The sequence below is a fragment of the Panthera leo genome, chromosome D2, assembly GCF_018350215.1.
Source record: "Panthera leo isolate Ple1 chromosome D2, P.leo_Ple1_pat1.1, whole genome shotgun sequence".
Lineage (NCBI taxonomy): Eukaryota > Metazoa > Chordata > Mammalia > Carnivora > Felidae > Panthera > Panthera leo.
Genome location: NC_056689.1, coordinates 29220855 through 29233111, shown reverse-complemented (window position 1 = coordinate 29233111; position 12257 = coordinate 29220855). Strand labels below are relative to the sequence as shown.

The 12257-nt window shown below is 39.8% G+C and overlaps 1 protein-coding gene across 1 annotated transcript in view; it reads right to left on the bottom strand.

Annotated features, from left to right (window-relative positions):
- Positions 1-12257, bottom strand: part of TET1 (tet methylcytosine dioxygenase 1) — a 118084-nt gene that overhangs the window by 79764 nt on the left and 26063 nt on the right. The window contains exon 2 of the mRNA XM_042909000.1: positions 7536-7589. Coding sequence (XP_042764934.1) covers positions 7536-7589 — 54 coding nt within the window. The remainder of the gene's footprint in view (positions 1-7535; positions 7590-12257) is intronic.

Genomic DNA, 12257 nt, shown 5'->3' with positions numbered 1-12257 from the left:
AAAACAGGCTTAAAAGACACATAACCTGGAAACATCACTAACACTTATGTTCTGCTTCAGATGTCTTCATATCCATCTACCTTTGTCTTTGTACCCAAGTTGTGTTTTTTTAAGTTTGTTTATTTATTTTGAAAGAGACAGAGACAGCACAAGTGGGGAAGGGGCAGAGAGCGAGAGGCAGAGAGAAAGAATCCCAAGCAGGCTCCCTGATGCCAGTACAGAGCCCGTTGCAGGGCTGGAACCCACTAAGCAGGGAGATCATGACCTGAGCCAAAACCAAGTCTCAGATGCTCAACAAACTGAGCCACCCAGGTGCCCCTGTACCTGAGTTCTATAATTCAAACTAATCATCAAGTGTGAGATTATTTTTCATACTGATGATATTCTAGCTTTATTAATAGAATACTTGATTCTATAATATATTTATAAATAAAGGGGGAAAGAGAAATTTAGTGCTTTCAAGGTTTAAACTCTTATTTCTGGAGCACCTGGGTGGCTCAGTGGATTAAGCATCGGACTTCAGCCCAGTTTATGATCTTGTGGTTTGTGGGTTCCATCCCCACATCCGGCTGTCTGCTGTCAGCATGAGCACTCTGCAGATCCTCTGTTCCCCCCCTCTCTCTGCCCCTCTCCCACTTGCACTCTCTCTCAAAAATAAATAAACATTTAAAAATAAATAAATAAACAAATAAAGTCTTATTTCTGATATTCCTCATGATAAAAAGCAGAAATTACATTTTTACAAGGAAAGAAAAGGCTTTCTGGGATATAAGTTTATATATTTCTTTTTATAATTTTGTAAATATTTATTTATTTTTGAGGGGGAAGGTAGGGGCAGAGAGAGAGGGAGACAGATGATCCAAAGCAGGATCTATGCCCAACACCAACAAATCTGATGCAGGGCTCGAACTCACAAACCATGAGATCATGACCCGAGCTGAAGTTGGACCTTAACCAACTGAGTCACCCAAGTACCCAGGTGCCCAGGTTTAATGAAAGAATGAAGTGAATATGCTGCTAAGAAAGTACACATTTTCTGAAAGACTCAGTAATTTTAGTAACATACATTACACCTTCAGATCTAATAATATACTGATAAATTACTATATGCCATGCTGTCTTAACCACTTTACATGTATTAAAAAAATTTTTTTAACGTTTATTTATTTTTGAGAGACAGAGAGTGACAGAGAATGAGCAGGGGAGGGGCAGAGAGAGAGGGAGACACAGAATCCAAAGCAGGCTCCAGGCTCTGAGCTGTCAGCACGGAGCCCAATACGGGGCTCAAACCCAGGAACCACGAGATCATGACCTGAGCCAAAGTCAGACATTTAACTGACTGAGTCACCCAGGTGCCCCACCACTTTACATGTATTAAATAATTAATTTAACTCTACAACAATCCTATGATCTTATGTGGGTATGTTTAGGTGTGTACTATATTTAAAATTAAATACACACAATATATAATACTTAAACAATTTAGTTATTTAAAATAACCTGGTCCCTATAATAAGTTTATTGTTTAACATCTGGTTCCTTAGAACCATGAAAAGAACATGTGTTTTAATCAAATTCATATGACATCAGTAATTTTTAAAAATATATGATAAAACTACAGCATCTCTTCTCTTAAAATCTGTCACATGCAGAAAGTCCTGCTTTTAGTTCAAAAAGGATTCAGAGTCAGCCTTTAAAACAATAAATCAGGGGTGCCTGGGTGGCTCAGTCAGGTAAGTGTCCAACTCTTGACTTTGGCTCAGGTCATGATCTCGCGGTTCCTGAGTAGGAGCCCCCCATTGAGCTGTGTTGGCAGTGGGGAGCCGACTTGGGATTTTTGTCCCCCGCCCCGTCCCCCCCACTTGTTCTCTATCTCCCTTTCAAAATAAATAAAAATAAAGCTTAAAAAATTTAAAAACTAAAAAAATAACCACAATAAATCATCAGAACAAGTCAAAAAAAGATTCTATAATCTTTATTCTCTTGCTTAGGCCACTGTGGCAGGTAAATCTTATCATCAAATCTTTAAATAAACATTTTTAGAACATATTTTGGGCATTAAATTAATTACACTTGAAAATTAATTACAATACTAGTAACGTTTCAACAAAAATTTAATATTTTTTATTTAGCTCTTTTTATCTGACTCCTCAGAATACATTCTAGTCCAGCACTATCAAAACACAAACACAGTATCAAATGAGCATAAACATTCAAGAAACAAGGTATATATTCTTTTCTTAGCTAGGAAGAATTCAACAGATTTTTTTTTTTTTTCTGGTAGCTTGAATGAAATTTTCCTCAAGCCCATTCACCCCACTTGGCTTTTATTCACTGATTCTTTGGGATCATTCCTAGAAATTACAGAATGAACATGGGCCTTGAGTCACTGGAAATGTACGTGCTCCAATAATAAATGAATGATTTGACTGTGTGTGAGCTTGGCTTAGTGAGAACCCAGCCCTGAAATCAGTCTGATCATCTCTGGGCAAAATGCTATATTACAATTTCTGGGTATGCAAACCAGAAGCCCCATGTGTGCCTTTGATCATGTGAATAAACACTGTTGGATGAGCACACATCTTTGACAATTTTTGCCAGTTTATGACATAATGAGGAAAATAAGGACCATGTGTTGAATCATTAAACTAAATAATTAAATTTATATGACTGTCCTGTATCTGAGATTATCTTCTTATAATTTATACGGATTTTTTAAAGCTAGTATTGCTTTGCGGATACTGTCATCACCCACTCTGAATTTTTTCCGCACTGCTCTATTATATTCAGAAGACCGGGATTCATTGCACAAGACTATGAAAGACTATCAAAATGGCATGCTTTTTTTCCTGAACAATGGTCAAGCTCCGCATGTGATCTATCACTTAAATTTGCAACATGTTACTATAAATCATAGAATGTTACATTATAACCACAGTTAAGAAAAGTTTACTAATGATTTTTTTTTTTACTAACTGAAACAAAGTTGTAGATAAGTGTGCAGAGAAAATGTTTTAGTAACGTTGTTATCTTCCTTGTTTCCTAGCTTAATGGTTTTAAAAATAAACAAGGTAACTCAATGATATCAAATTTGGTACTTTTTTCAGCACTAGTATAGGTAACAATTTACAAATGAAGTAAATTTCCCTAGCTTGGCATTTTGTTTGTTTGTTTCATTCAAAGCATGTACAATTTGTAATTTTTTCATTTGTCTTTAATTTTGTTTTGTTTTGTTTTTTTGCCTGCCTTCCCTAAGTAATAGTTAACCTCTATGAGGGCAGAAATAATTTTGGTCTTGTGCACCATTGTAGTCCCAGCATTTAGTAAATGCTAAGAAAATATTTATTGGATATAAATGATATTGTTCAGGAAACTGAACTTACTGAGCATTTACTATGTGCCAGACAATGACGGTACTAGATATTTTGAATGTCACTATGTCTTGCAAATCAAGACCATGTATGAATATGATTTATTATTTATTCTCCTTTTAAAACATAATTCCTAAAGGCCTAAGAGTAGCTATATGTGAGTGTCTTCTTCTCTCCTAGTGAGATACATGTCTTATGTCCCCCCCACCAGCCCCCCCCCCACTTGTTCTTTTCCTTTATCAGCATCATCAAGGAAGGAAGGAAACAGTGAAGAGTAGGGCCTGCCAGTGTAGAAGCTAGCAGGAAGATCACTTAGCTTTCATTTTTTCTTTTCTAAATAATCTGTAGACAGTTTCCTGGTTTAATATCCACTGACATTTGTTTAAATTTGTTCACTCAGTTCTTCCAAATACTACTTTGATGATATTTTGTAATCAAATAGCTAGAAAATATCCCTTATTGGCCTAGAAAGAGTGTGTCTAATTACAGAAGGTATAAATGTGGCCCATGCTCAGGGATGCCCATACTTTTTATTCTGAATGATTTTAGATTTACAGGTAAGTTGCAAACACTGTATGGGGTTGCTTATATACACTTCACCCAGCTTTGCCTAATGTTACTCTCTTATGTAATAATGGCTCTAGTACTATTTTTGACCCTACTATACTGTCCCTGTGGTCACTAGTGATGCTGAATATGTTCTGTTTGCCCCTCTAGGTCCATACTCCATCGTATACACCCTCTCACATGCCACAGGAGGTTCACTGGGACATATTTTATCCGTATGCTCCCTTCCCTTTTGGCTTCTGATTGGATCCGCCAATGAAAGCAGCAAGAAACTGGAGGGCAGGGTATTTATTTCCAACCCCCCTACCTCCCGACCCAAAGAATTTTATTTCTGCAGAAACATCCCTTTACCAAACCCACAACAAAGCCCTGCGCCATCTCTTCCACTCCAGTCATGCTTTATGCCTGGATACCTGCTCCCACACGCTGGTCTCTCCAGGCCTATGGGTGGTGAGAACTCTCTGCTGTCACTAACCCTGGGATGCTTTGACATCCCTAGTTTTTTCTTTAATCTTACTTATAGTTCTTAAACAATTCCCTTTTTAAATTCCCCCTCACTACCCCCAAATAACTGTGCGATCTGATTTTTTTCCCAGGGACAATGATTGGTAACCTAACCAAAGTGATATTACTTTAAAATTGATTTTCTCTTAAGAAAATTTAAGGGAATATATCCTTTTACTCTGACACACCAAGTTGAGATTATTCATGTAAATGTTTCTACCAAACAGAGCTCCAAGTCATGCCATTCACAAGTGCAATATTATGAATCAATCACTGAAATTACTTCATACGTTTAGCTTGCTCAAGAGTCAAGGAGACAATTACAGCACAGCCAATAAGCTGCCATGTATATATCACAGCAACTCTAGTGATAATCAATAGGGTTTCAGTTGGAACCTGTCCTCCAGAACCAGTGGGGGCAAGCATCTGTGCCAAGCCTCCCCCCAACCCCCCCCACCCCCCCAACATCTGATACCCATTCCGGCCATGAGTGCTTTGGACAGAAACTGTCATTTCAGTTAGAGGAAATTATCTCTCTCGGCAGGGATTGGAGGTCACATCTACAGTTTTAAATTATGAACTACAATAGAATAAATATGTTATCGACATAGATAGTAGATTGCTTAAAAATTAGAGGTATGAGACATACCAGGCAATTTCAGCCCCACAACTGGATTCAATATTTAGTTGGCAAGTTCAGAGTAGGATGGACAAGCTTCAAGTCTGCACCCAATTTCCTTAATCAGACTCTTCACCTATCCAACTGCTTCTCCACAGATAATGAAAGTGAAGATCAGCGGGGATGCCTGCAGCATCTACCCTGACAAAGAGCAGGGGACCCAGGAGATCTGAAGATCTAAGAGGCCAGAGTCAAAGCAAGCAGACTGGATCTCTGGCACAATGCCAAATGCAAAGAGCCAATTACAAAAGGAGACCAAGTTGTAACCTGTAGACTCCCGTCACCACTCTCCAAGGTAGCAGCCTGCTGGAACCCTAAGTCCTCACCTACAAAACTTTAAACTGAAGGTTGTGCTCTTCCCCCTCCCTCCCTCCCCAAGTATGGATTCAGTTTTCCTAACATCTCCTTCAGGGTTGTACCATATCCTACTTATTTTACCCATATCAAACGAAAATCTGACAGCATTTTAGCATTTCTACTGTGGAGCGAAGAAACAAAGCTTTCTTTGGAGAACAAAATACATTACAGCCAACAGAAAACTGAAGAAAACATTTTAAAATGCCAACATCAGGGGGAAATTATTATGTTTTCCTTTAAGGGCATTTCCCTACTCTTGTACAACAATTGATAGATAGAGGAAAGTGAGCAACAATTCAGTTCTGCTTTCCGTGGCCCATGAAATCCAGCCACCCACAGGCATTTATTTTAAAATAAGTCAGAGTCCATTGCCATGATTCAAAAAAGCAACACACAGTATATTTACTTCTGAAATTTATTTCAGGTGACAAGACACCCACAGACTAACAAAATAAACATAGAATTAAATAGTATTTCCAAAGCCCAATTCTACTTCTTAGCAAAGGCAGATGATGCTTTAGCTACCAAGCTTAGTCTATATTAGTGTGTCCATGTAATTGACCTCTTTCTCCTATACCCTCATTCCACCCCCTGCAAATTTGAGAGCCATTTTAACAACAGCACTAAAACAATTTCTCACTTGAAGATTTGAAGACAAAACACCTAAGATGGATACACCCAACCCAGAAAGTGTAAGAAGAGATGAAGAAATATAATCAGGGCTTTTGATGATATTAATTCTATAGTTAGAGGAAGGGAAGGAAGTGAGAGGGGGTGAGCGAATCAACATGCAGAAGAAAAACAGGAGGGGTTAATTTACCCTGAAAATAACCAGTATTCTATTTGTCCAGGCCCAATGAGAATTTGTGCCAAGCAATTTCATTCATTTCACGGTGCCTAGAACACTGATGACTGTGTGGTAAATATTAAACAAATACTTGTTGGTTGATGAAAATGTACATGGCAATGCCATATACACACAGGAAACAGAAACTCAAGGTGGTCAGACAAATTTGAAAGCAATGCAAGGTTTGGTTCTCCATGGTAATAACATTTTCAAGGCACACAACTGGGGAAGCAAATGAGATAAAAATTTGCCACATCCATAGCTCAACATGTTGTTCCTCTTTGAGTGCTAAAACTTTATTTGCAAAAGAAAAGCTAAGATTAGGTTTAGAATATTTTTAATTATATATACATAATATAATTTTAAAGACCAGTTAAGTTTTATTGCTTAATATGTCTTTATGATTTAAAAAGGTTACTTGCTCAGGTTGGTTACATTTTAAATAGCAATATACCACTTGAAACCTTTAACCCATAAGCACCCATTTACTGAACTAAAGCTAGCCTTGAACTTTTAGTAAGCCATATGCTTTTAAATTAACCCTTCTAAATACTGTACAAAGCTCATAACACAGACTGTTAGCTTATAGCTGAATTAGGTTACTACTAAATACTCATTAGGCAAACTATTGAAAATAATGAAACCATGCATATTCCTACAGCTCTATGAAGCCCGAAATTAAAAATGATACAGTGAGAATTTGGGATTAAGCAATTTGGCTGATCTCAATGGCTTACACATTTTAAGTTGAACTAAAACCTCTAAGGACCTTTTCCTTTGGAAAGAAAAACCACACATTTTAAAATAGTATCTAATGGAAGGTCTATTAAAATCACAATGGATCATAGCTGTCAACTTCAAATAGTGTCTCTCTCCTTAAGAGCTTAAGTTTACACACTGGTGCAACACCACAAATGCAGATGCTACAAAGGGATCTACAGAGGAAAAACAAATTTTATTCACAACACTTTGCATATAAACTTTTCCTTCTGGAGACTTGTGTGTGGTTGAAAATAAAGGATGCTAATATGCACATTATGCAGCACATCAAGAAAAGAGAAAACACTTTAGTTGAGTGAAAATTCATTTATCTACTGAAAATCCGGGAGAATTCACATCCACTGTACTGCAAATTTACTCCTAAGTGACAGAAAAATACTATATGAAATGGAAAAAAAAATTAAATATGATTTAATCAATAGCTGATTACCTTTAAAACTTTGGGCTTCTTTTCCCTCTGGGGCCTCTTGTTTTCTTTTATAACCTAAAAAAAATCAAATTGCAAAATGAGCCTCCGTTTAAGAAAAAAAATTAGCTCCCACCCCCCCAAATTTTTTGGCTATTTCTCTAGAAAACTACTTATACCATTTAAAATCATCAACATGTTTGCTAGGCAGAACCTAAAGAGCTTATGTAAAATGTATACTTTAAAAGTCACTGAAAAAAAGCCTTGCATAAAGATGAAGTAGGGAAATACCCTTTTTTCCCCTTAAAGTCTGTCTTAATTAGCCTCTGCATTCTTCACAGCGAAGCCCACGAGGTAGCCATCTTGCTTGCTTCTGCAGAGGAAGCCTCTACAGTGGAACAGTTCTGCAAACTGCTTTTTGGTATTATTATCATGGTGTTTAAAGGCAGCCCTGGCCTGCCAGCACTGTAGACGTGCTGGGCATGCCTTTTGCAAAAACAGCCCCACAAAGAGTGCAGCCAATGGCAATGCAGAGCTTAGCAACTCCAAAGTGATCTTCTCTGCTAGCCTTCCTAGACAAAGGATCTCCTGTGCGGCTCCGCTCTCACCACAGGACACAGGCAGCCACAAGCTGCGACATGGAGTGCGCTGCAGAGGATCTGGTCGCGCCGAAATCACAGGAGGCTTCAGCAAAAACAATGCACACAAATCCCCCAGGTCTCCGCCATCGGATCGATGGCGGAGGCTCCCTGATTAGTAACCTCTTGGCGGCTCCGAGGGCAGGTCTGCGCGGGGGGAGGGGTGCGCGGTTCTGCCTCCAACGTACAGGAGATATAACTGAGCCGAGGGGGGCATTTGGGCTTGCTGAAACTCTGGAAGGTATTGTGCATTTTTACTTTATAAGGCAAGGCTAAATATTGGCGATATTTAAGGCAGGGAGGTTATGTGAGGACAGTGTAGGCTCAGCTGTTGGGCTGCGTGTCTCATTCCCCGGGAACCACACCTCTTTGCAGCAGGCGCTTTGCCCAGAAACACAGCAATTTGATTTCTGTCAATAAATGTCCAATGACAAAGGCGGATTAGAAAATACTAATGAAGCCACTTAAAAGGAAAAGGACAGGATGAGGACAAGGAGAAGGGGAGGAGTTTACAAAATATACTTGCCACTCTGAGTGGCTGGAGAAAAAAAAGACTTCTCTCTTGCTCTGCACATTTCTGGTGACCTTCATTTCCCAGAGAAAATTCCTACTGTCCCAAGGTGGGCTCAGACCTTTGGGATAGAAGGGGCACCTTTGGCTCCTCTGTCTCCCAAGATCATCAGCTGTCACCGAGCATCTCCCGGTGGAGCTGCCAAGTGGGTCCCCACGTGCAGCCTGTCTGTGCAGCAGGCTGATGGTCAGTCGGGGCCACCCACTTCCCAGGAATTGGGAGCGAAGCCAGAGGTGGCACAGGCAGCCACCCACACTCACGCACCTGGACCGCCACTGTGCCCAGTGGGTGGTAGGCACTGGGAGAGCTGGGCACCAGAGCCAGAACTTGCCAGACCCTGAGAGTGGCAGAGCCAGAGGAGTTCAGCTCCCTCCCCTTAAGCCCCCTGGCCAGGCGACAGTGGCAGGAGAGAAAGAACCAAGACAGCTGCTGTGAGCTGGCAGGTCTCAAGGTCACTGCCAAAATGTAGTGAAGAGGCCAGTCACAGTCCCATCATAGCCACCTTGACAGCTGCACAGATCTTGGGAAGACAGCCTCAGCTCCATCCTCCCAGGGCCAAAGTTTCAGCAACACATTTAGGGGATTGGCAGGAGGGCCTCCCTTGCTGCTCAGCCAAAGATGGGTTTTCCACTTGCAGTTGGATTCAGAACAGATTCCCACAACCAGAAATCAGGAACAGAGCGAGGGCCGGAAGGCCTGTATTTCATCACCCTGGATTCCTAGCCTTTCGGTTTGCCACAAAAGCACGCTTTTCTTGTTAGGATGGTAAGTCCAACATGCACTCTTTTCCGACTTTAAACTACCTCTCTCTCACCTACCCACCCTCAAATTTTTAACAAATGTAAAAAGCAAGCCTCCTGGTAGCAAAACCAGTGGATTCTGACCTATCTACATCTTTCGGGGCAACTTCAAGCACACTGTGCCCACACCAAGAAGCTCTCTGTGGTGAATGAAGCATCCACGAAGCAGGTAGGAAAACAGGACATAATACAACAAGATTTGAAAACGGCCCTACATTTCTTTTTCTTTGAAGTTTGTGTGTGTGTGCATGATAAAATATACATAACATAAAATTTGCCATTTTTACCATTGATAAGTGTACAAATTTAGTAGCATTACATTCATTCACAATGTTCTGAAACTATTCCCCCCCCCCCCCATTTCCAGCTCTGTTTGATTATCCCAAACAGAAACTCTATATCCATTCCACAATAAGTCCTCATTCACCTTCTCTCAGCCCTTACTACCTTTTATTTTGCCTTCTGTCTCTATAAATTTGCCTATTCTAGTATATCATATAACTGGTATCACACAATAGTTGGCCTTCACTTCATGTAATGTTTTCAAGGTTCATCCATGTTCTAAGATTGTCACAATTTCATTCCTTTTTTTTTTTTTTAATAAGAAATTTTTTTAAGTTTGTGGCGCCTGGGTGGCTCAGTTGGTTAAGCATCCGACTTTGGCTCACGTCAGGATCTCAGGGTTTGTGAGCTGGAGCCCCGCATCGGGCTCTGTGCTGACAGCTCAGAGTCTGGAGTCTGCTTCAGATTCAGTGTCTCTCTCTGACCCTCCCCCCCTCACACTCTGTCTCTCTCTCAAAAATAAATAAACACTTTTTAAAAAGATATTTTTTTAACATTTATTTATTTTTGAAAGGGAGAGAATGAGCAGAGGAAGGACAGAGGATCTGAATTGGGTTCTGTGCTGATAGCAGATGTGGGGCTCCAACCCATGAACCGTGAGATCATGACCTGAGCTTAAGTGACTGAGCCAACCAGGCGCCCCAGAATTTCATTCCTTTTTAAGGCTCAATAGTATTTCACTGTGTGTATACACACCAAATTTGTTTATCTGTTCTTCTGTTGATGTACATTTGGGTTGTTCCCACTTTTTGTCTATTGTGAAAAATACAGCTATGAACATGGGTACGAGTATCTATTTGAGTCCCTGCTTTTAATTCTTTTAATATATACCTAGGAGTAGAATTGCTGGATCATGTGATAATTTTGGATCATATGATAATTTTAATTATTCAAGGAGTCACCAAACTTTCTATGGTGTCTATACCATTTTACATTCTTGTCAGTGCACGCAAGGGTAAAGTTCCTTGCATTTCAATTACAAATAATGCCTCTCCCCCTTGAATACTTGAATATAATTTTTAAAAAGTATCAACATTTTGCCAGCTTGATTGCTCAATATTTAGTGAAGTTGGCCATGATATATAATAAATCATATGCTGAAAATCAACCTATTACCTATGTGATCCATGTTCATCTCAATAAAACAAAATCAGGCTCCAAGTGTTAGGTGTACCGAAAATCCACATCAGTGAGAAGTCAGACCCCTTTTTAAAGCCCCACTGACAGAATTTTCACTGCATGGGATACTCATGAAGTCATACAACACTGCACTTGGCAACCTAGGCAAACATTGGAAGTCTGTGTGCCGTGTTCTGCAAAATGAATTAATAAATAAAGCCAAAGCTCATCTCAGCTAAATATGAGGGTTAATTAAAGTGACCAGAGCTCACATTGACTCAAAATAGCCAACTGATACTATACCATGAAGATCTGCACTTGTTTGAACACAGAATACATTGGTAACCTGCATTGGTTGTGACCATCTGCTCTAAATCCTATACTTAGTGATTTGTCAGTCTCTCGACTCAAGGCTTAGGTGATGGCGAGCTTTGATGGAGAAAATAATCAGACATTGCTAGCTGAGAAATTGGAGGTCAGGAAAGCCATTCCCACTCTCTTATCACTCAGGGCAAAGTACACACCACTAGATTGTGATGGAAAATGGCAGATCAGAAACTAAGAAACCCTGTGTTGCAGTCTTACTTACTTAGAACTTGTTTATGTCACTTAAGTCTCTTTGTTTTTCTCACAAGAAATCATGATTATTAAGTTGCATGAGTTGTACTTAATTTTGTAGTAACTTCTAGGTTCTTTCAAATATTACAAAATAGAATCTCTTTTCTCTTAATCCCATGATTGTAGGGGCACCTCAGTTAAGTGTCAGACACTTGATTTCAGCTCAAGTCATGGCTCCGCATCAGGCTCCACGCTGACAGTGTGGAGCCTGTCTGGAATTCTCCCTCTCTCCCTCTCTGTCTCTGCACCCCTCTCCCCTGCTAAGGCTCACATGTGCACTCTCTCTCCAAATAAATAAATAAACTTGAAAATTTTTTTTGAAATCGAATGATTGTAGAACTAAGAGAACATCAGAGAAAAAAATTGAGTCTGACTACATTATTTCATAGATAAACTAAGGCTCAAAGAGATAAAATTGCTTAATTCACACTACACAGGAAGTTAGAACTTGACTTGAGCTGAAGTTTAACTGTCTACACTGCTTTGTCTATAACTCCTCTTCGTTTTCAATACCCAACAATAGACATTGGTAAATATCCCCCAAATAACCTTTAAGGTTGAAACATCTTCAAAACTACACACTCTGGGAGCAGGGGGCCTGGGGGACTCTCTTGGTTGAGTGACTGACTCTTGCCTTCCACTCAGGTCATGATGCCAG